Source organism: Scyliorhinus torazame, chromosome 15 (assembly GCF_047496885.1).
Source record: "Scyliorhinus torazame isolate Kashiwa2021f chromosome 15, sScyTor2.1, whole genome shotgun sequence".
In the NCBI taxonomy this organism is placed as follows: domain Eukaryota; kingdom Metazoa; phylum Chordata; class Chondrichthyes; order Carcharhiniformes; family Scyliorhinidae; genus Scyliorhinus; species Scyliorhinus torazame.
Window position 1 is genome coordinate 23,807,502 of NC_092721.1, and position 24,679 is coordinate 23,832,180.

The 24,679-nt window shown below is 43.9% G+C and overlaps 1 protein-coding gene across 19 annotated transcripts in view; it reads right to left on the bottom strand.

Moving 5' to 3' along the window:
- mycbp2 (MYC binding protein 2) overlaps window positions 1-24,679 on the bottom strand; it is a 224,287-nt gene that overhangs the window by 182,660 nt on the left and 16,948 nt on the right. For all 19 annotated transcript variants that reach the window (XM_072476174.1, XM_072476181.1, XM_072476189.1 and 16 more), the window contains exons 2-4: window positions 8,199-8,274; window positions 4,576-4,791; window positions 3,453-3,606 (exon numbers count right to left, since the gene is read on the bottom strand). In XM_072476174.1, the coding sequence (XP_072332275.1) occupies window positions 3,453-3,606; window positions 4,576-4,791; window positions 8,199-8,274 (446 nt within the window). The remainder of the gene's footprint in view (window positions 1-3,452; window positions 3,607-4,575; window positions 4,792-8,198; window positions 8,275-24,679) is intronic.

The following is a 24,679-nucleotide window of genomic DNA, read 5'->3' on the forward strand; positions in this document are numbered from 1 at the left end:
AAAGGTGTGTGAGTGCTCAGGGAGGGTAATACTCCTCTGGTGAGTCTGGTGCACGGATCAGAGGACGAGAAGTGCTACAAGAAAGAGAGAGCAGTTGGAGCAGGGCAGTACTTGTGACGCGTCACAAGTCAAGATGACGGAGGGGAAGTAGGCAGCGCTGTCCGCCTAGTGATTGACAGAGCAATTGGTGGAGTTTTTAAATAATAAATTCCTGCAGCAAGAGGAAGGAGGCCGTGGAGGACTTGGCCACGGTGGTGGAGCTGCTCAGGGCAGCAATTGAGAAAGTGAGGCAGCGGCTGGAAGCTTAGAGCCTGGCGATACAGAAGGTTAAGGAGGCAGTAGGGTAGCATGAGGAGCAGATGGCCTCGCTGGCAGCGGAGTTGGGGCTGGTGGTGGACAACCAGAAGAGGCTGAGAGAGAAGTTGGAGGACCTGGAGGATCACTCCAGACGACAGAATTTAATGATATCGAGGGAGCAGATGTCGCCAAGTATGTGGCAAGGATTTTGAAGCAGTTGATAAGGGAGGAGACCATTGATTGGCTCCTCGAGGTGGATCGGACGCACAGGGCGCTGAGGAGGCCACAGGTAGGGGAGCCGCCGAGGGCGATGGTGGTGCAGCTGCACTGTTTCTTAGACAAGGAAAAGATTTTTCAGTGGGCGAGGCAGACCAGGAGGTGCACCTGGGAAGGGAGTAAGCTGCGAATCTATCAGGACCTGGATGTGGAGCTGGCGAAGAGGAGAGCCGGATTCAGCCGGGTAAAGGCTGCCCTCTTCAAGGAGGGAGTAAAGTTTGGGGTTTTTTACCCTGCCCACTTATGGGTGACTTATCAGAAGAAAGAGTTTTATTTTGACTCGCTGGAGGTGATGGACTTTATAAGAGACCATGGACTGGGAGGTCTGTGAGGACACTGAACTTTGGGTTTTTGGTAAATGGGTGGCTTTTGACAGGGGAGTGGTGATGACGAGTGGTTTTTTTTTGTTGTTCTTTATTTGTTGGTGGCTTGGTGGAGGTGGGTGAGGAGGTTACAGGCCTTGGTTGGGGGCCACCATGCTAGCTGGGCTGGCTAGTTAACATAAGTGAAGTGGGGGTATTGCCAGGAGGAATGTGTCAGGGGTGGGGATGGGGCCGGGAGGGGTGGATTTTTGTTTGGGGTGGTGGGCAGAAGAAAGCTGGATTGCTGATATGGGTGTGGCTGGTGTGCCACAGTTGGGAAGGGAGTGATGGTGGTAGGCTTCCAAGGGTGGGCCTGGAGGGGCACTTGACTAGGGTCGGGGGCTGGCCTTTGAAGGGTTATGGCTGATTGGCAGGGGCGGGGAGCGGAGAGCCTCCGGACCAGGCCGTTTCCCAAGGTGGAGGAGGTGGCGATGCAGGGCCTGGAGGCCCCGATTGGGCTGCAGGGGGTGATGGATGGCGGGGAAGGCCCCGAGTCCGGACGGGTTCCCTGTGGCGTTTTATAAGAAGTTTAGGGCAGAGCTGAGGCCACTGCTGGTCATGGCGTATGAGGAGAGGGAGAGAGAGGAACTCAGCCCAATTTTGTCACAGGCTTCCATCTCCCTGATTCTGAAAAAGGATAAGGACCTGGAGCAGTGCGGGTCAGACCGCCTGGTACCGTTGTTGAATGTTGATGCCACGTTATTGGCGAAGGTGCTTGCATCACGGATTGAGGACTGTGTGCCGGGTTGTTTGGAGAGGATCATATGGTTTTTTTGAAAGGAAAGCAGTTGTCAGCAAATGCTGGAGGTTATTGAATGTGATTATGATGCCCTCGGGGTGTGGGGAGGGGGCATTGGCAGGGAGGGTGCAGACAGTTAAAATGACAGTGCTGCCTAGGTATATGTTCGTTTTTCAGAACCTCCCCATCTTTTGTCCCTAAAAGCCCTTGCGACGGGCTTTTCTGAAGGGAGGGGGGGGGGGGGGGGGGGGTGTTGCCGAATTTGATACATTATTATTGGGCTGCAAACATTGCGATGGTGAAAATGAAATGAAAATCGCTTATTGTCACAAGTAGGCTTCAAATGAAGTTACTGTGAAAAGCCCCTAGTCGCCACACTCCGGCGCCTGAAAGATCGGGCTGTGGAAGAGAAGCGAGTTTTGGGGACGGGTGGGGGCGGCATCACGTAGGGGGACGGGCGTGAGGGCTTTGTTGTTGATGCCTCTGCCGCATAGCAGTTAGTCCAGTGGTGGTGTCGGCTCGGAGGGTGGGGGGGAGAGAGCATTTCGGGTTCGAGGGCACGTCTTTGTGGATGTCTATTTGCGATAACCATAGGTTTGTGCCAGCGCACCTGGATGCGAGGAGTTGGAGGAATTGTTGATTTGCCTAAGCAGAATGGGTTTAGGTACCTGCAGGTTGGGGATTTTGAGGGGTGAGAGGTGCCATCTTTCCCAGGGTTGCACCTCTGGTGCTGCAAGATAACCTTCTGTAGGAGGACGAAATAGGGGAGGGGAAGGTTTTGGATATTTACAAGAAACTGATGGAGTGGGAGGACGCCCGGGTGGAGGATATTAAGTACAAGTGGGGGAAAGAGTTGGGAGAGGAGCTGGAGGCTGTGAAATGGGCTGAGGCTTTAAGGAGGGTGAATGCGTCCTCATCCTGTGTGAGGTTAGGCCTCATCCTGTTTAAAGTGGTGCATAAGGCCCCTGTGACAGTGGCAAGGATGCGCAGGTTTTTTGAGGGGGGGGGATGGTTGTGCGTGGGGGTGTAAATCACATCCGCATGTTTTGGGCAGGTCCAAGACTGAGGGAGTTCTGGCAGGCGTTCTCAGATGTTATGTCTAAGGTTCTGGGGATGAGGGTGGCCGCGTGTCCAGAGGTGGCGATATTTGGGGTGTCAGAAGACCCAGGAGGCAAAGGCCAATACAGCGGCCACCCTGATAGTCCGGAGATGAATTTTGCTATATTGAAGGGTTTCTGAACTGCCAAAGGCAAGGGTGTGGACGAGTAACCTGGCAGAATTCCTGCAGTTAGAGAAGATCAATTTCGCTCTGCGGGGGTCAGTGGATGGGGTTCACTTAGAGGTGAAAACCATTCATCAATTTCTTCAAGGATTGAGGGGTCAGTGGAGGAGTAAGGGGGTTTAAAAAAGGGGAACCGGGGCATGGTTGGGGGTCAGAGTCAGAAGGGCTGGGGTTGGTGTTATGGTCTTTTGTTGCTTTTTGGTTGTTCTTTTGATATTTTATCTATTTAGATTTTGTTGAAACGCCTTGAATAAAAATAATAGCCAGTATGAATACCAACAGTGATGGAGTGAAGGAAAAGGCAAGTGGTGAAAAACAAATGCAATAATTTCTGTTACAAATATACAGCCAACCACTCATTAAGTGAGGGTTACGTCTAACTGTATAGTACAGTCTCATCAAACAATTGAATTAATGCCTGGCTTGTTGAACATAGTTTATTAAAATGTTCAATCTCTCAACAGATCCAAATTTAGCTTATTAACCTTAACCTTACCTAGAACATCGGGTGGTTCTGACTGGAGACCTTCTGGTTGTTGACCCTGAAGCATGTCGAGTAGAGCCTGTAAGCTTCGCAGACACAATGAAGGATGAGAGAACCGTGTCTCTTTTATAAGCTCAAACACGCCACAGAGTCCTATTCCTATGATCTGTTAACACAAGAATTTATATAATTGTGCACTTATGAGTAACAATGAATACATGTCAGCTATGTTTAACTTTCCTATGGGAGGAAAATACATTCATTCTTGCTACAATTCAAACTATTGTACATTATGAATGGATCTCTCCAGGCACTTTTTATTATAAAAGTCTTCTCTCTGACTTGCAAAAGATAGAAGGAACGTACCATGCACTGTGCGGTATGATGACAGTGTACTAAAAGGAAACAGAGTCTCTTTGAAGCAACAAGGTAAAGTTGTTGCTGTAGGTTATTTTAATGGCCGTATTGTAAAACATGTCTTTTTTTAGAATGAGCATGTTAAACAATATTTCCAGTAGAGATATTAGGCTTATTGGAGAACCATAAGTGGCAGATGAAAGCAATCACTATGTTGGGAATCATTTCATTGGCTCCTCTACACATTGCTCTCTGCTTACTAAATGCTAAATTTTAGCTCTCTGCTTACTAAATGCTAAACTTTAGCTGGAAGTACTGATTATTAGTTCCCATTGCAATTGGCCATGAGTTAGTGTGTTCCACAGTTGTTCAACTGCAATTTCAACTGCCTTCTACGTATAAAATTTCAATAATTCAAAAGCATTTTTGATTTTCCATTGTGTCTGGAACATTAGATATTAAAAATAAAAAGCTTGAAAGTAAAATCTTCAGCCAATTCGGAATTGCATTAAGGTTCCGACAGGTCACTGCCCAGGGGCAGAATCTTAAAATTATTTTTTTAGCTAAATAAATAAATTCTCCCTCATCTTCCTACCCCGCACATGATCTTTCAGTTTAATCAGGAAACCTAATGAAAGATGGCTGACCTGAAACATGAAATCTGTTTCTCTCACTACACGTGTGGCCTGAGCAGAGTATTTTCAGCATTTTCTGTTTTTCTTTTAGATTTCCAGCACGCACCATGTTTTGCTTCTGTAACAGAATTTTAGCTGCTTACCTTGGGTAGTTTAATTGGAGGCTCCCTCGACTCCTCCTCCTCATCACTGTCTGACTCGCCACTCTGGATAGAATTCTTTGAGGCCAAAGTCAGGGAGGCTTCTTTCCGTTGCCATTCCAAGACACACTGGCGTACATTGCAGTAAACATTGAAGACCGAGGGGTTGCTATGGACCTTGATATCTGGAATAGGCGATGCGTTTTCCAAATTCTCAGTCTGAAGGAGAAGCCATAATTCAGATTCCTATCTCATCAGTAGTAATGAAAATTCTTTAACAAATTTTATTACTCATCACTCATGCTTATCGAGAGCATAAAAATCATGAGCAGCAATCAACCTAGATCATGCTTCACAAATGCATTGAATAGGACAGAACCATGCAGGATAAAACGTACTTGGGATTGTCGGTGAGTATTTGGCAATTTCTTTACAAAGTCATCAAAATGACAGTGCTGTAACTATTAATTGTGCCTAATAGCCCTATTAGAAACTGCCGTACGGTTAGAAAAACAGTAGCCGAATACACTCTGGTGAGATTGACAATAAAGAGCAGCCTAGCTCTGCAGTGTAAGGTCACTTGGCTTTTATATTGTTCGTAAGCATTACAAACTGTAGTCATGACGCGGAATGAGTGAGAAAAAAAAGTGCACCAGAGAAAATAGTGAAAATGCTTAGGCTGAGGAGGCCCAGCAGAACTTCTGTATTCCAAGTTTTTATGATTGATGAAATTGATGATTCATATTGCGCACAGTGTATGAAAATGGAAACTACCCACTACTTTGCATGTGCGGAAGAGGCATCAAAACGTATAAAGGTTAATGATCTCTCCAATGCTTAATGGACACTACAGCCAAATGGAAAATACTCAATATAAGAGTCATTCAAGATCTCGGTATTCTGAAAAGGAAAGAGCACTATATGCCCAATTAGGATTAACGGGTGAATCATTGCCTTCTGGAGTGTTGAATCAACCTTATAAATAAGACTGATGCTTAACCTTTCCAACAGTCATTAAAATGTAACTACAGAGAACAGATAAGACCAGACCAACCATATATTTCCAATGTCACCTTGTCAACATTCTTAATTTTAAAATTTCATCCAGTATTAATTTTATTTGCAGGCAGTGGAATTTTTAATGAAATTAGGGCATTTATTCCTATTTTATTACTTTAATGTTTCTCGCCATTTTCCAGAGTTCTTAAACATCAAGCTTCAAAAAATTAATAGTAAAAGAAAATTTTATTTAACAAAAATCAGGCTTTGCATCAAAAATAATGAATGTGCAGGACTCAACATTATTATGGAGGAATGTAGAGGACGTCCACACATGCAGTCAAATATGGAAATCCGGAAGCTACTGTCTTGACATGCCCTGCTCTTCTTCAAGCTTCGCTAAACCTGTACACCACTGCAAAATGTGGCTTTCATATGCACAAAGGACATGAAGTTAAGCCATATACTACTGAACCTGAAAATGCTATGGTTGTCTTCAAATGGAGGTGAATTTTTAACAGCCAAAGCAGTCTTAATTTCTGCCAAAACACCTCTCTGGAACGGAAAGTTCACTTTTCCAAAAAGAAGCCTCATCATTCATTAAGACTTTTATTATTGTTGGAGATTTTAAAAGACTTGCCATTTTCTATCTCATCTCTTTTGTAATCCCAAGTTTTATTTCCCTCTGTTTCATTTTCTTCAGCTTTTGAATTAAATACGGGCTCAGACTTTGTAACTCAGCATAAACATTCAACGTGATTAAAGAGACACATTATCCCTAGCCTTACTCACCCTTTAGAGGATGCGGCAATACTCTAACTTTCTAATTTTCGCAAATCCCAATGCAGAAAAGCCGGCAGAAAGTGTGTGGGAAAGTAAGTGTAATCAACAGTACCGCTGTTCCTTTACCACTGACTGCAAAATCTGGTCGCATGCAACATTTCATGACAGTTTAAAATCATCAAAAGGTTTTAAAAAAGTGTTCTGAGCACATAAGATGGCCTTTTTTGGCAGGGTGGCATATCCGTTATTTTTTTTCTCTCCTATTTAACTGTTTGCTGCATCATTGCTCATTTATATTTGAGCATTCAGTAGCATTCCCGTTCCAGCCTCCCCAAACAGGTCCCGGAATGTGGCGACTAGGGGCTTTTCACAGAAACTTCATTTGAAGCCTTCTTGTGACAATAAGCGATTTTCATTTCATTAACGTGATAGTCAGTCTGTAGTTGTTAAATTATTCTAAGCAATAATGATGAAGGGCTTTGTTTGGGAAAGTCAAGACATTTTAAATCTCATATCTATTTAGCTTCTTCTTATTTAAGAAAAAAGATGGGTCTTCTGTTCCAGTGTAAATATTTATGTATTTTTAATTACATATGCGAAGAACCATCATAACATTACAGAAAGATGCAGCACAGAAAAGGGGCATTTGGGCCATCATGCCTGTGTCGGATCTTTGAAAAAGCTATCCAATTAGTCACATTAAACAGTTTTCATTCAAATATTTCTCCAATTCCCTTTATAAAGTTATTATTGGATAAGCTTCCGCCATCGTCTCAGGAGTGCATGCCAAGTAACAACTCACTGCATAAAAAGAAAGTCACGTCAGCTCTGCTTCTTTTGCCAGTCGCCTTAAGTCTGGATCTGCTGGTTACTAATCCTCATGCCACTGAGAACCATTTCTCATTCTCTATTCAAAACCATTTATGATTTTGAACGCTTCTGTCAAATCTCCTCTTAACCTTTTCCACTCGAATTAACACAACTCCACCTTCTCCAGCCTTTTCACATAACTGAAGTCACTCATCCCTGATACCGTTCCAATAAATCTAATCTACAACTTCTCCAAGGCTTTGGTTTCCTTCCTTCAGTGTAGTGTCCAGAATGGAGCACAATACTCTAGCTGAGGTCTGCCCAATGTCTCAGAGAGGTTTTGCATAATTTCCTTGCTTTTGTACTTTATGCACTCTCCATAAAGCCAAGTTTCCCAAGCAGCCTTGTCAACCTACCCAGTCACCTTTAAGGATGTGTACACATATATACCAGGTTTCACTGTTGCTGCAGCTCCTTTAAAGCTGTACCAGTTTACATTGCCTCGCCCCATTCTTCCAACGCAAATATGCCACTTCACACTTTTGTGCGTTAAATTTGGATCTGTCAGGTCCATCCATTTCAACAGTTTATCTTCTCCTGGTTTGTTACTATCATCCTCACGGTTTACCACATGAGTTTTGTAGCATTTGCCAACCTTGAAATTTTGGCCTGTATACCCAAGTATCAAAAGGAGTAGTGGTCCTACTAGTGGTCCCTGGGGAGTGCCACGACACAATTTCCCCCAGTCTGAAAAACCACTGCTCTCTGCTCAATATGCCAATTTCGTATCCAGGTTGCATTGCTCCACTCCATTCCCGTTGACTTTAATTTTTCTTGCGAATCTATCATGTGGTAATTTGTCAGTATAGCAAAGAAAAGAGGGTGCTGGAGGATTGAAAGGTTTCGGAAGAAATGTGGGGCCCAGGCAGTCGAAGGATGTATTTTCATATTAAACATTACTAACCACGAACCATTCCCCAGCGCCAGTGCATTTTCTTTCCTCTTCAAACTACCGAGCAAATACATCTACTTGCCTTTGTTCGTGTTTTCACTTTGGACTTGGTCTTCTGCTTCCTTTTAAGTTTTTTCTTGCTCAAAGCTTTTTTATTTCTGAAACAGCAATGAACAATGTGAGCTAAAGATGTGTACATAATTTAATCCTTGCAGTCTTCACCTCAGAAAAAAATAACTGAGCAACTTAAAACCAATCTATTGGGAAAATTAACAAATATAAATTTGAAATTATCGAACTAATTTTGCTGATTATCTTATTTGCACTAATATGCTTGCTGTGTTCACTATTAGGGCAGAGAAACATAAAATAGTTTACCTTGAAGTTTAGTAATTTGACACTTCAATAACATGCTGATAAATATCTATATTTTATGCACAAAAAAAGTGCAGAAACGCTTTGCAAACACTTATCATTGATTTCCAAAAGCAAGAGAACACCACAATTGTTTTAAGTAGACAAACAATTTGCCATACCTCATGGACAGTGCTGAGCCTGCATTCTAAAGTGCATGTCTACTCTGCTGTATTTGATTTACCCACAACTCCAGCCCCACAGTGAGCCAGAGCAGTGCAAATAGGCTAAGCAAAGTACTTTGGACCGTTTCAACAACCTTTGGTCTTTCAAGTTTGACAACAGAGAACGATTTTTATGTTTGGATATGCAGTAGTGTGCTTGACAACATAATAATATTTTAAAATTTAGGTAGTACAAGAACGTCATGTCTGTAGCATGAACTGCTTCAAAATGACATCAATTGATTTTATACCAAAACATATGTTGAAATTTTATAAACAAGAGCTCTCACTTGTTCTTGGACTCGGAGCCTTCTACAGGAAAATCAGGGCTTTCTTCATTGCAGATTCCACTGGTGAAACTAAGTGGAACAGTATCCAATGTACACTGTCCATGGATACAATTTACAGTACAGTATATCACAATCCATACATTCTACATCAAAAACACCTACTTTCATCACTGCAGCACTGTCAATCTCTTGACGCAGTCTCAACCCATCCACTGCTAAAACCCTGATGCATGTTTTGTTAGCTTCGGGTTGAACTATTTCAATGTTCTCCTGATCAGCCGCCCATCCCCCATTCTGCACAAATTTGAGCTCACCCAGATCTCTGCTGCCCCTATCTTAACCTGCACCAAGTCCCACGCGCCCAAAATCCCATGCTCACTGACCTACATTGGCTCCCAGTGCATCAAGAGCTCCAATTTAATATTCTCATTCTGGTGTTCAAACTCCTTAATGGCCTTGTTCCTGCCTCATCTCCTTCAGCCCTACAAGCCTCCCAAACTCTACATTTCTCCAACTCAGGGCTCGACACATCCTGACTCCATTTGCCTCACCGCTGGGGACCATGTTTTCAACCATCCGGACTCCCGAAACCTCTTCAATTCGCTCTTCGCCTGCAAAACACTGCTTCAAACCTACTTCCAACCAATCTTCTAATTAAGCCCATTAATATCTCCTCCTTTCGCTCATTGTCAATTTTTATTCGATGCTTTGTGAAACATCGTGGAATAACCTTCCTATATTAAAGGCACAATTTGTTGTACTCTATCCCATGTTTGGAAGCAGAAAAGATCTTCATACTTTAGCTTTATCCAGGTGCACTGCTTGGGAGGGTATTAGAGGTGGGAAAGCTCACAAACGTTAAAACATATGTGGATGAGCATTTGAAATATCATAACATTCAAGGCTATGGGCTGGAAAGTGGGATTAGTGTAGACTTACGTAGTTTTGTCAGTGCAGACTAAATGGGCCTAAGGGCCTCTTCAGTACTCTATGACTCTCAGACTTTCTTTGAAAAATAAATTAAATGGTTTACAGACATAATAGGCAAATTCTGCATCATCTCCACTTGGAGAGGCAAGGTTTGATCAGGAATAGTCAGCATGGTTTAGTCAGAGGGAAGTCATGCCTAACACGGTGCCTAACGCAGTGTTGAGACGCAGTGGTTAGCACTGCTACCTCACAGCGGCAGGGACCCAGGTTCAATTCCGGCCTTGGGTAACTATCTGTGTGGAGTTTGCACATTTTCCCCGAGTCCGCATGGGTTTCCTCCGGGTGATCCGGTTTCCTCCCACAGTTCAAAGATGAGCAGGTTAGTTGGATTGGCCAGGCTAAATCCGGGTGATCCGGTTTCCTCCCACAGTTCAAAGATGAGCAGGTTAGTTGGATTGGCCAGGCTAAATTGTCCCTTAGAGCCCAAAAGGTTAGGTGGGGTCACGGGGGAAAGATAAGCCGTAGCCTAGACAGGGTACGCTTTCCAATGGTCGGTGCACTCGATGGGCTGAATGGTCTCCTTATGCACTGTAGAGATTCGATGATCTGGCAATCCAACTTCACTTCACTACCTCAAAACATCTCCAGCAGACAAACCTTGACTACTCTGTCTGTTCAGTTGCTTATAGAAAGGTTTACGGACACACAATTGTAGCATTGATATTGATTTGGTAGTGTACACCAAAGCGTGCACCGTAGGGCAGCAGGGTAGCATAATGGTTAGCACAGTTGCTTCACAGCTCCAGGGTCCCAAGTTCGATTCCCAGCTTGGGTCACTGTCTGTGCGGAGTCTGCACGCTCTCCCCGTGTCTGCGTGGGTTTCCTCCAGGCACTCCGGTTTCCTCCCACAGTCCAAAGATGTGTAGGTTAGGTGGATTGGCCATGCTAAATTGCCTTGTCCAAAAAGGTGGCGTGGGGTTACGGGGATAAGGTGGACGTGTGGGCTTGGGTAGGGTGTTCTTTTCAAGGGCCGGTGCAGATTTGATGGGCCAAATGGCCCCCTTCTGCACTGTAAATTCTATGAAAAAAATTCCACTTAGATTCAGGCATGGCTGTTGTTGCAATGAGGAAACATGCCCTTTTAACATCTTCTGGCATAGGCTTTAGCCATTTCATTACACAATGTAACATTCTAGGCATATATTTTGGTTCAGCAAACGGAATTGTAGTTTTTATGCTGAGCTGAAGACCGTCATTAATGTGCTACACGGGGTAACATGGGGGAGATGGTGGCAGAAATTAGGATGCCCTGGCTAATGGTTTGGGGACAAGGATTCAAATCCAACCACAGAAATTGGTGAAAGTTAAGCTTAATTAATTTTTAAAACCTGAAATATAAAGCTAGTCTCAGGACCACGGCAACTATCAAAAGGTTTCCAACGTCCTTTAAAAAAGGAAGCCTGCCACCCTTACCTGGTCTGGGCTACCTGTGACTCCAGACACAAAGCAATGTGGTTGGGTCTCAACCACCCCCCTGAAATGGCCTAGCAAAACCCAGCAACACTGGCATCCACCCTACAATGTGGAAAACTGCACAGAAAAAGCAGGACAAATCGTTCACGGCCATTTACAGCACCCTCAGTCTAACCCTATATCACCAGTAGTGGAAGGGATCAACAGTGCTTTCAAGCGGCACTTAAACTTAACAATAATCTGCTCACTGACACTCAGTTTGGGTTCCGGGACCAGGGTCACTCAGCTCCTGGTGTTGGTTTGAACGTGGACAAAAGAGCTGAACTCCAACGGCAAGGTGAAAGCAAATATTAATTGTGCCACACATGTACCAGGCAATAACCATCTCCAACATGAGGAAATCTGACTATTGCCCCTTGACATTCATTGGCATTACTATCACTGAAGCCCCACCATCATGATGCTAGGACATTGACTAGAAATTGAACTAGATTAGCCATATAAATGCTGTGGCTACAAGAGCAATTCAGAGGCTAAGAATCCTGCTGTGTGTAACTCCCCAAGGTCTGTCCACCATCTACAAGGCTCAAGTCAGGAGTACAGTACGAAGTCTTACAACACCAGGTTAAAGTCCAACAGGTTTGTTTTGATGTCACTAGCTTTCGGAGCGCTGCTCCTTCCTCAGGTGAATGAAGAGGTCTGTTCCAGAAACACATATATAGACAAATTCAAAGATGCCAAACAATGCTAGGAATGCGAGCATTAGCAGGTGATTAAATCTTTACAGATCCAGAGATGGGGTAACCCCAGGTTAAAGAGGTGTGAATTGTCTCAAGCCAGGACAGTTGGTAGGATTTCGCAGGCCAGATGGTGGGGGATGAATGTAATGTGACATGAATCCCAGGTCCCGGTTGAGGCCGCACTCATGTGTGCGGAACTTGGCTATAAGTTTCTGCTCGGCGATTCTGCGTTGTCGCGGGTCCTGAAGGCCGCCTTGGAGAACGCTTACCCGGAGATCAGAGGCTGAATGCCCTTGACTGCTGAAGTGTTCCCCGACTGGAAGGGAACATTCCTGCCTGGTGATTGTTGCGCGATGTCCGTTCATTCGTTGTCGCAGCGTCTGCATGGTCTCGCCAATGTACCACGCTTCGGGACATCCTTTCCTGCAGCGTATGAGGTAGACAACGTTGGCCGAGTCGCACGAGTATGTACCGCGTACCTGGTGGGTGGTGTTCTCACGTGTAATAGTGGTATCCATGTCGATGATCTGGCACGTCTTGCAGAGATTACCACGACAGGGCTGTGTGGTGTCGTGGTCACTGTTCTGAAGACTGGGTAGTTTGCTGCAAACAATGGTTCGTTTGAGGTTGCGCGGTTGTTTGAAGGCAAGTAGTGGGGGTGTGGGGATGACCTTGGCAAGATGTTCATTGTCATCAATGACGTGTTGAAGGCTGTGAAGAAGATGACGTAGTTTCTCCGCTCCGGGGAAGTACTGGACGACGAAGGGTATTCTGTCGGTTGTGTCCCATGTTTGTCTTCTGAGGAGGTCGGTCCGGTTTTTCGCTGTGGTGAGTTGGAACTGTCGATCGATGAGTCGAGTGCCATATCCCATTCGTACGAGGGCATCTTTCAACGTCTGTAGACCAGATACATCGATGACATTTTTTTCCTTTGGACCCACGGCGAAGAATCACTGAAACGACTACACAATGACATTAATAAGTTCCATCCAACCATCAGACTCACCATGGACTACTCTCCAAAATCAGTTGCATTCTTGGACACACTCGTCTCCATCAAGGACGGTCACCTCAGCACTTCGCTTTACCGCAAACCCACGGATAACCTCATGATGCTCCACTTCTCCAGCTTCCACCCTAAACACATTAAAGAAGCCATCCCCTATGGACAAGCGCTCCATATACACAGGATCTGCTCAGACGAGGAGGAGCGTAACAGACATCTACAGACGTTGAAAGATGCCCTCGTACGAATGGGATATGGCACTCGACTCATCGATCGACAGTTCCAACGCGCCACAGCGAAAAACCGGACCGACCTCCTCAGAAGACAAATATGGGACACAACCGACAGAATACCCTTCGTCGTCCAGTACTTCCCCGGAGCGGAGAAACTACGTTATCTTCTTCACAGCCTTCAACACGTCATTGATGACGATGAACATCTTGCCAAGGTCATCCCCACACCCCCACTACTTGCCTTCAAACAACCGCGCAACCTCAAACGAACCATTGTTTGCAGCAAACTACCCAGTCTTCAGAACAGTGACCACGACACCACACAACCCTGTCGTGGTAATCTCTGCAAGACGTGCCAGATCATCGACATGGATACCACTATTACACGTGAGAACACCACCCACCAGGTACGCGGTACATACTCGTGCGACTCGGCCAACGTTGTCTACCTCATACGCTGCAGGAAAGGATGTCCCGAAGCGTGGTACATTGGCGAGACCATGCAGACGCTGCGACAACGAATGAACGGACATCGCGCAACAATCACCAGGCAGGAATGTTCCCTTCCAGTCGGGGAACACTTCAGCAGTCAAGGGCATTCAGCCTCTGATCTCCGGGTAAGCGTTCTCCAAGGCGGCCTTCAGGACCCGCGACAACGCAGAATCGCCGAGCAGAAACTTATAGCCAAGTTCCGCACACATGAGTGCGGCCTCAACCGGGACCTGGGATTCATGTCACATTACATTCATCCCCCACCATCTGGCCTGCGAAATCCTACCAACTGTCCTGGCTTGAGACAATTCACACCTCTTTAACCTGGGGTTACCCCATCTCTGGATCTGTAAAGATTTAATCACCTGCTAATGCTCGCATTGCTAGCATTGTTTGGCAGCTTTGAATTTGTCTATATATGTGTTTCTGGAACAGACCTCTTCATTCACCTGAGGAAGGAGCAGCACTCCGAAAGCTAGTGACATCGAAACAAACCTGTTGGACTTTAACCTGGTGTTGTAAGACTTCGTACTGTGCTCACCCCAGTCCAACGCCGGCATCTCCACATCAAGTCAGGAGTGTGATGGAATAAATACTCTCCATTTTCCTGGACACCCCATCCACAAACATTAATTCTCTCCACCACCCTCACTCAGTGGCAGTACTGTGTATCATCTACAAGATGCACTACAGGAACTCACTAAGCCTCCTGAAATGGCACTGTCCAAACCCACGGCCACTATTGTCTAGAGAGACAAGATGAGTAGACACATGGGAACACCACCACTTGGAGGCTCCCCTCCCAAGTCACTCACCATCCTGACTTGGAATTATATCACCCTTCCTTCACTGTCGCTGAGTCAAATCTTGGAACTTCCTCCCTAACAGCACAGTGGGTGAACCTACACACCACACCTGCAGTGGTTCAAAAACACAGCTCACCACCACCTTCAAGGACAATTAGGATGGGCAACATATGTTGACCTAGCCAGCAACACACCCACATCCCTTGAATGAATTAAAAAGGTACTCAATTAAGGGCAGCACAATGGCGCAGTGGTTAACTTTGCTGCCTCATGGCGCCGAGGTCCCAGGTTCGATCCCGGCTCTGGGTCACTGTCCATATGGAGTTTGCACATTCTCCCCATGTTTGCGTGGGGTTTCGCCTGCACAACCCAAAGACGTGCAGGGTAGGTGGATTGGCCGTGCTAAATTGCCCCTTAATTGGAAAAATGAATTGGGTACTGTAAATGTATATTAAAAAAATAAAAAAGGTACTCAATTCAAGGGCAATTAAGGGTGAGGGATAAATGTTCGTCTTGCCAATGAAGTCTACACCCCAAAAACTGGTAGCTATAAAATATAACTTAATCAGACTTCCCACTTCCACTATCTGAGGTGAACACCTCATATTTCAAGACACCACCTCTTAACATCCAAATTAAAACTGCAGACTCACTACATAGCTCTTTCCAAGAGCCGGTGCAGACTCGATGGGCCGAATGGCCTCCTTCTGCACTGTAAATTCTATGATAGCAAATTACCAAATACATGAATTCACACACTACACAAAATGGCACAATAATGCAAAGATACTTGATAAATAATTCAAGACATCGGCCCATCCTATAAACTAAAATATTTTAAATTAGTGAAATAGATTTTCTTAGTTTACAACTTCTGCCTTTAGCAAATTGACTGCTATTAGTAACTAAAGTGGCTTGTACATCAGGTTCAAATTTTTTTAAATGAATTTGCATTCAACTACTCACTGAAGTTAGTCCAGACTGCACAAGTAGAGTGATTTGCCTCAGGTGCAGTCACTGCGACTATAAGGAGCTCTCAGTGAAGATAGACTGCGAGGACAAGTTGAGACACGTTTCCTGCAGAGGGTGGCAGAGCGACGACGCTGATTGGCTGTTGCGGGGAGTGAATTGTGGAAAGCTGCTGTCGGGTGAGTTTCTAGAACTAATATATTTCATGCAGTGACTAAACCCGAGACACTACACAGGTAGTGTCTCCCACCCATCCTCCTCCTATAACCAAAAAAAAAAGACGGTGTGGGGAGTTGGTGAGGTAAACTTTTCTTTCCTTTTCCTCTATCCATCCTTCCACCACCTCTAACCTGCGGGGAGTGTGAAAATCAGGTAAGCTTTTTTTTTCTGTAATTGTCAAGTGGATAAATGGAAGGGATGGCAGAGACGGCAGTGCAATGTTCCTCCGGCAGGATGTTCGAGGTGAGGGACACCGTCAGTGGCCCAGCTGAGTTCACCTGCGGGAACTGCACCCATCTCCAGCTCCTCAAAGACCGTGTTAGGGAGCTGGAGCTGGATGAACTGAGGATCATTCAGGAGGCAGAGTCGGTTATAGATAGAAGCTACAGGGATGTAGTTACTCCTAAGAATGAAGGTAGCTGGGTGACGTTTAAAAGGAGGGGTAAGAAGCATTCAGTGCAGGGATCCCCTGCGGTTGTTCCCCTCAATAACAGGTATACCGTTTTGGATAATATTTTGGGGGGACGGACCTACCAGAGGTAAGCCACGGTGACCAGGTCTCTGGCACGGAGTCTGTGGCTCAGGAGGGAAGGGGGGAGAGGAGCGCATTAGTTATTGCAGACTCTATAGTTAGAGGTACAGATAGGCGGTTCTGTGGCAACAATAGAGGCTCGCGGTTGGTGTGTTGCCCCCCGGGTGCCAAGGTCCGTGACGTCTCTGATTGTGTTTTCAGGATCCTTAAGGGGGAGGGGGAGCAGCCACAAGTCGTGGTACACATTGGTACCAATGACATAGGTAGGAAAAGGGACGGGGATGTAAAACAGGAATTCAGGGAGCTAGGGTGGAAGCTGAGAGCCAGGACAGACCATGTTGTCATCTCTGGTTTGCTGCCAGTGCCACGTGCTAGCGAGGTGAGGAACAGGGAGAGAATGCAGTTAAACACGTGGCTACAGGGATGGTGTAGAAGGGAGGGTTTCAGTTACTTGGATAATTGGAGCACATTCTGGGGAAGGTGGGACCTGTACAAACAGGACGGGCTACATCTGAACCAGAGAGGCACCAATATCCTGGGAGGGAAATTTGCTACAGCTCTTCGGGGAGGTTTAAACTAATTTGGCAGGGGGATGGGAAACTGATTTGTAGTCCAGGAGATGGCATTGCTGGAGTTCAGGAAGTTGAGGGTCGTGCAGTACTGAGGAAGGTACCAAGGTCACAAGAGTGGACCTGTAGGCATGAAGGTGGTTTGAAGTCTGTCTACTTCAATGCGAGGAGCATCAGGAATAAGGTTGGTGAGCTTGAAGCATGGATTGGTACCTGGGACTACGATGTTGTGGCCATTACGGAGACATGGGTAGAAGAGGGGCAGGAATGGTTGTTGGAGGTTCCGGGGTTTAGATGTTTCAGTAAGATTAGGGAAGGTGGTAAAAGAGGTGGAGGAGTTGCATTGTTTATCAAGGATAGTATAATGGCTGCAGAAAGGCAGTTTGAGGAGGATCTGTCTACTGAGGTAGTGTGGGCTGAAGTTATAAATAGGAAAGGAGCGGTCATTTTGTTAAGAGTTTTCTATAGGCCACCAAACAGTAACAGAGATGTGGAGGAAAAGATTGCAATGCAGATTTTGGATAGGTGCGGTAGTCAGAGGGTAAGTTATCATGGGTGACTTTAATTTTCCAAATATTGATTGGAACCACTATAATTCGAATAGTTTGGATGGGGCTGTTTTTATCCAGTGTGTGCAGGAGGGTTTCCTCACACCATATGTGGATAGACCGACAAAAGGCGGGCCACATTGGATTTGGTACTGGGTAATGAACCGGGCCAAACGTTAGATTTGGTTGTGGGATAGCACTTTGGAGATAGTGATCACAATTCGGTGACTTTCACTATAGCAATGGAGAGGGATAGGAACATACAGCAGGGCAAGGTTTATAACTGGGGTAAGGGTAATTACGATGCGATTAGGCAAGAATTGGGGAGCATAAGATGGAAACAGGAACTGTCAGGGATAGGCACAATTGAGATGTGGAGCTTGTTCAAGGGGCAAATACTGCGTGTCCTTGATATGTATGTCCCTGTCAGGCAGGGAGGAAATGGTCGAGTGAGGGAACCATGGTTTACAAAAGGTGTTGAATGTCTTGTCAAGAGGAAGAAGGGGGCTTATGTAAGGATGAGAAAACAAGGTTCAGTTAGGGCACTTGAGGGATACAAGATAGCTAGGAAGGAGCTCAAGAAAGGGCTTAGGAGAGCTAGGAAGGGGCATGAGATGTCCTTGGCGGGTAGGATCAAGGAAAACCCCAAGGCTTTTTACATTTATGTGAGGAATAAAAGAATGACCAAGGTGAAGTTAGGGCCGGTCAAGGACTGTGGGAACGTGTGCATGGAGTCTGAAGATATAGGAGAGGCCCTAAATGAATACTTTTCTTCAGTGTTCACAAAGGAGAGGGGCCATGTTGTTTAGGAGGATAGTGCGATACAGGCTGGTAGGCTGGAGGAGGTAGCTATTCGGAAGGAAGATGTGTTAGAACTTTTGAGAAGCTTGAGAGACAAGGTTGGGATATATCCTAGGATTCTTTGGGAGGCGAGGGATGAGATTGCAGAGCCTTTGGCTTTGATCTTTATGTCCTCACTGTCTACAGGAATAGTGCCAGAAGACTGGAGAGAGGCGAATGTTGTTCCCTTGTTCAAGAAAGGGAATAGGTATAACCCTGGGAATTATAGGCCGGTTAGTCTCACTTCGGTCATGGGTAAATTATTGGAAAAGGTCCTGAGGGATAGGATTTATGATCATTTGGAAAGATACAGCTTAATCCAGGATAGTCAGCACGGATTTGTGAGGGGTAAGTCTTGCCTCACAAGTTTGATTGTATTCTTTGAGGAGGTAACTAAGCACATAGATGACGGTAGAGCAGTTGATGTCATATACATGGATTTTAGTACGGCGTTTGATAAGGTGCCCCATGGTCGGCTCATGCAGAAAGTAAGGAGGCATGGCATAGAAGGAAATTCGGCCGATTGGATCAGTAACAGGCTATCACATAGAAGACAGAGGGTGGTGGTAGATGGTAAATTTTCATCCTGTAGCCCAGTCACCAACAGTGTACCACAGGGATCAGTGCTGGTCCTTTGCTATTTGTGATTTTTATCAATGACTTGGAATGATGGAGTTGAAGGTTGGGTTAATAAATTTGCTGATAATACCAAGATTGGTGGAGTACTGAATAATGTGGAGGGCTGTTGTAGGCTGCAAAGAGACATTGAGAGGATGCAGAGCTGGGCTGAAAAGTGGCAGATGGCGTTTAACCCTGATAAGTGTGAGGTGATTCATTTTGGTAGGACAAATTTGAATGCAGATTACAGGGTTAACGGCAGGATTCTGGAGAATGTGGAGGAGCAGAGAAATCTCGGAGTTCATGTCCATAGATCTCTGAAAGTTGCCATCCAAGTGGATAGAGCCGTGAAGAAAGCCTATAGTGTGTTAGCATTTATTAACAGGGGGATTGAGTTTAAGAGCCGTGAGGTTATGCTGCGGCTGTACAAGACCTTGGTTAGACCACATTTGGAGTATTGTGTGCAGTTCTGATCGCCTCATTATCGGAAGGACGTGGAAGCATTGGAAAGGGTGCAAAGGAGATTTACCAGGATGCTGCATGGATTGGAGGGTAGGTCGTATGAGGAAAGGTTGAGGGAGCTAGGGCTTTTCTCATTAGAGCGAAGGAGGATGAGAGGTGACTTAATTGAGGTGTATTAAGATGATGAGAGGGATAGATAGAGTGGATGTTCAGCGACTTTTACCTCGGGTGGATGTAGCTGTTACAAGGGGGCATAACTATAAGGTTCATGGTGGAAGATATAGGAGGACTGTCAGAGGTAGATTCTTTACTTAGAGAGTGGTTGGGGCGTGGAACGTACTCCCAGCTATGGTAGTGGAGTCGGACACTTTAGGAACTTTCAAGCGGTTATTGGATAGGCATATGGAGTGCACGAGAATGATTGGGAGTAGGTTGATTTGATCTTAGTTTCAGACTAGTTCGGCACAACAGCGTGGGCCGAAGGGCCTGTACTGTGCTGTACAGTTCTATGTTCTATGATTGAATAATTAGGTTAGCGAAGAATTGAAGTATAATCCTAGAAACTAGACACAGAAGTTACTTATGCCAATAGAACCCATTCCTTTCAGAGCATACAAGTGAAAATTTGCTCCTAATCACATATGATTTTGTATAAACACCATCTAGTTACAGGAAATGTTCCGGTTTGATCAAAATTTCTGTAAGAAATTCTGTACAGATAAGAGTCAATTTACAAACCTTTATATCACTGCCCACCTAATCGTTGATTTTGCCAGAAGGTTAACTCAGTAAGCAGTTAAAAGCCCAAATAAATCAGGCCTGTTTGCACTTATATTTATTTACTGATTTAATCGTGTTTTAATACTTGTGGGCCTGGAAATATGGAAAGATTTATTTCCTCACTGTTGCCACATTGATGGCTAAATGCTAATTAGAAAAAAGAAATTCACATGTTAAAATCGGCAAGTTAATAGAAACGTGGAATTAAACTACAGCTCCCAAGGTGTCATGGTACCCATCTTCAAGTGAGCAAGGAACAAATTGAACATGTCCAGGTGGCATAAAAACCCTTGCATTTTAACGTCTTTATCAGGGAAATTTCTACAATATTTATATGACGATGAAAATACTGGGTGATGGTATGCTGGTAAAAATAAAAAAGGTTCAGATGCAAATTGTTTCCCAGTTGCAAACATGCTACTTATCTACAGATTAGCTAGGATACAGTTAATTAATTCTGTTACAAGAAATTGGATAAGTCATGGTCCCTGTAGGGGCAATGGTGAATTTGAAGACCAGGCACTACAACTTCTGTAAGCCAAGTAAAATAAAGCCCCAAATAACCAAGACAGCTTCATTCCCTTAATAATTATCAATAGTTAATACCTTAATTATGTGTTCATTGAAAGAATCTGAACTTTGCCAGGGAAACCAGTACATGAGCCATGGGATTTTCTTTCATCTATAACTAACATGCTTCAAACAGCCTATTCCTGAAAACCAACCAAAGAGGTTTGTCAGGGACCATCCATGTATCATAGAATTTACAGTGCAGAAGGAGGCCATTCGGCCCATCGAGTCTGCACCGGCTCTTGGAAAGAGCACTGGAAAGATCATCTCAAAGTTAAGAAAATAACCTACTACAAAAAAGAACAAAACTTGAGTTTTTATTATTTTGCAACTTATTTAATTTTAAGCATCTCAATGTCAGTCTCTATGTAGTCTTATGTTGGTGAGTTTTCAAAATAAATTTCAGTTTTAGACTGACCTACACAACGTGATGCTGTGTTGCTGACTGACCTTTGGAGGGACAGTGAGTTTGTGTGGTTTAAATAGTGTCAGTCCCCTGAGTCTACACTCAGGTCCTTAGCCATTGTATATCTGCAGTCTGAATTTAAGTAATACAAAATTTGGTATTTCAAGTCAGTAATCCCTTGTTTTCCAATCTAATAAATATGCACTTCTCTGGAAAATTAAAATTTTAGGTGTCAGCCGTGTCAACTCTCAGACATAAGGTTGTGAGTTCACAGCCTCATTTTAAACTTTAGCACATAACATATGATAGCATTCAGAGCAATAGTGAGTGAATGCTACACTTGGTGCATGACATCTTTCACTTAAAATGTTGAACCATCTGTCCTCACAGGTGAGTGTAAAAATCTCCTAGCACTATTAAGTAGCCTGGCCAATATTCATCTCAACCAACAGCTTACTTATATGCAAGTTGGTCAATGTATTTTCTCACCAACAAAAGTGTCTAAACATCAAAAAAGTGTTGCATTCTCAATGGTGTTCTTCAGTATATTCGGAGTAGTGAAAAGCTTGGCAAACACTCTATCCTGTTTATCCATCTAACTCACCATGAAGCACAGCCATTATCCTTTATGTAACATAATTAGTTCTCGGACTAGGTAAATTAGAAAACATTCCAGCCCAGAAGGAACTGCTGCATTTTCTTTGAAATATGTTCACCTTCTCACAATATAGATGATCAAGCCATTGTAGATGTCTACCGTTGAAAGTTATTGAAAAGCCTTGACAACTTGGCTTCAATAACTTCTGTCAGGAATTTTATTGCTCCAGTTGATATTTAGAAAATGAATGCAGATGGCTCAGATCTCTATCATACGGCAGTGTGCTCAGAAAGCATATCTGTTACACCCATATCTTGGTGCCCACTGTTAATTCCCTATTATTCCATACATGCTTAGTCAATTAGCAAAACATGGTTGCCACGTTTCTAACGCAAAGTATTGGCTGCGAATGTGGAGACAAGTTATCCAATTCTATTTCCACCATGCTATTAGTTTTGAATGGCCTGGTGGAGTCAACACGTCACATCACAAACACACTGTTCTTTAGGCCGATTAGTTCAAATTCATTGCTAGCTTGCAAAAATCTGGACACAGCTGTTTAAACACCACTTCACGAGGAGCGCCGATTGAATAATCTATGAAAAGATGTCTTATCAACTAGCGTTTCATTTTACTTTTTGGTCTTTGACGTGCCCAAGTTTGCGTTTTCCATTTGATCATGTTTACCATAACAAACTTTCAGCACACAGAACAGCAGAGAGAATAAACTCCAGTGTGTTCTGCAAAAACATATCAATTTCTGATTTCAAAGCTGCCAGATGGATTGCAACACTCCAGGATTATGGAGTGCACCACATCACTGTGCAAGATTCAATTGCAAAGGGTGAATGTAGGGCATCTTGAAAATACTCATTATCCTTGGTTTCACGATCCAGGCATTCCCCAAATTCTGCCTAATGCTAGGGAGATCCAAACTTTTAAAATAATTTTTCAAAAAATTTAGAGTACCCAATTCTCTTTTTTTCAAATTAAGGGGCAATTTAGCATGGCCTCCCTTACACATCTTTTTTTTGGGTTGTGGGGGTGAGACCCAAGCAGACACGGGGAGAATGTGCAAACTCTACAAGGACGGGGGTCCTCGGTACCGTGAGGCAACAATGCTAACCACTGAGTCACCCTGCCACCCTACATTTGGAATAATATAAAAATATTATGCCCAGGTGAAGTCAAAACAGTATAAAGCAGTGATCTACAAGTAGATTTCAATTACTGTGAGCTTGAATGGCTGAGTCATTTACTAACAACAAAGTATTTGCTGAAAAGATCTCGAAGTCCAATATGGAAGCATAAATCTGAGTCACCCAACCACCACTCAATCTTTCTTCAGAATACGAGTGGACTATAAAGCAGTGTACAGTCCCAAGTTTTTCTTACCCAAACGCGCTTCCTTTTGACAAGAAAAACTCTACACATTGTTGCTCCCTACAGCTTGCCAGAAATAAATGATTGCAGCCCAGGTGGCGACTGTTGGCAGCTGCGTCAACTAATACAGAGGAGTACACAATAGATAATATGAAAACATATACCTCCATGTTATGCTGTTACTCATCCACCATGAGGAACATTAATTCCACTTGATGACCTTGTAGTCACTATCCTTTATTCCCCCCCCACCCCCCTTTTTCTTCAACAACCCATCTATTCCATTCTTACAACTGACAGGGGGTACTTTTAAACTTAATTTGCCAAATAATTCACTGGATCAGATGAAGCACCAGTTTTACAGCCTCCCCAATATTCTTCACTGTTGATTTCAATCGGGAATGTGATGAATGTAAAAATTGTTATATGTTATATTTTATCTGTTGCAGTAATATTTTACTGGGTTAAGGTATATATTTGTTGCAGCAATATTTTTAAAGACCCGAGATTAATGTGCCCAGACTTGTCTGCTAAAGCTCTAAGTGTGGTATGGTATTCATTTTGACCAATTACTTGGTTACAGATAAAGGTCTAAAGAAATTGTGTTTAGATTGGCTGGAGATTCCCTGAAGTGTAATCATTTATTTGGGGTGTGGGGGGGGGGGGGGCGCCACAGGGGAAGGAGGAGAGATACTTAGTGGCTTACCGATGATGTAATTGATGGAAGGTGCAATAGATTGAGCAGATATGAACTGGTTCTGCTCAGGTAAGGATCTCTCTCTGAAAGTCTCTACACAGCTAAGAAAGTAACTGGTTTGTTAACTTTATTTACAAGTGGCATTTTAACTGTATTGTGTTGCATAGTTGGAGTTAGTAATGGGTATAGATAGTGAGTTCACGTTTTTCCTTTTGTTTAAGAACTGTTTATCTGCTGATTGTAAAGCCAGTTTCTTTGGTGTTAATGTGGTTAATTCTGTGTTTAAATTAAAGTTGGTTTTAACATAAAAGATCAATGGTCAGAGTCATCACTTTCCTTTCCTCACAGTTTTACAAATTAAAACCATTTTTGGGGGGTTCTCGTCCGGTATCCTAACAAATATTGGGGTCTGGTCCAGTATCTACACAAGAGTAATTAAAATATCAGGTGGGATTATATCACCAATAACATTTGCTTCAATGAAAACAGTTGCACTTTTTAATATGTATTTCTTTATAACTGGCAGAATCCTATAGAATTAACATTGTATTAGACCCAAAACTACGCAATGTACTTCAACTGTGGTCTTCCCAACATTACATTGCATCTCAACTTTAATCTTACCGCTTCCCGTGAAATCTATTAGCTAATTGTGTGACTAAGCCATTTGAAATCTTCTTTCAATGTCCTGGGAACCTAAACCCCAGCTTTCCCCCAAACTATAAATATTAACAAACCTGTGCCACTTCACATCAACAGATCATTTGTCAGTTATCACTATACCCTTGCAGTTTTGTTTAGTCCTCTGAATTATTTGCTGTGCT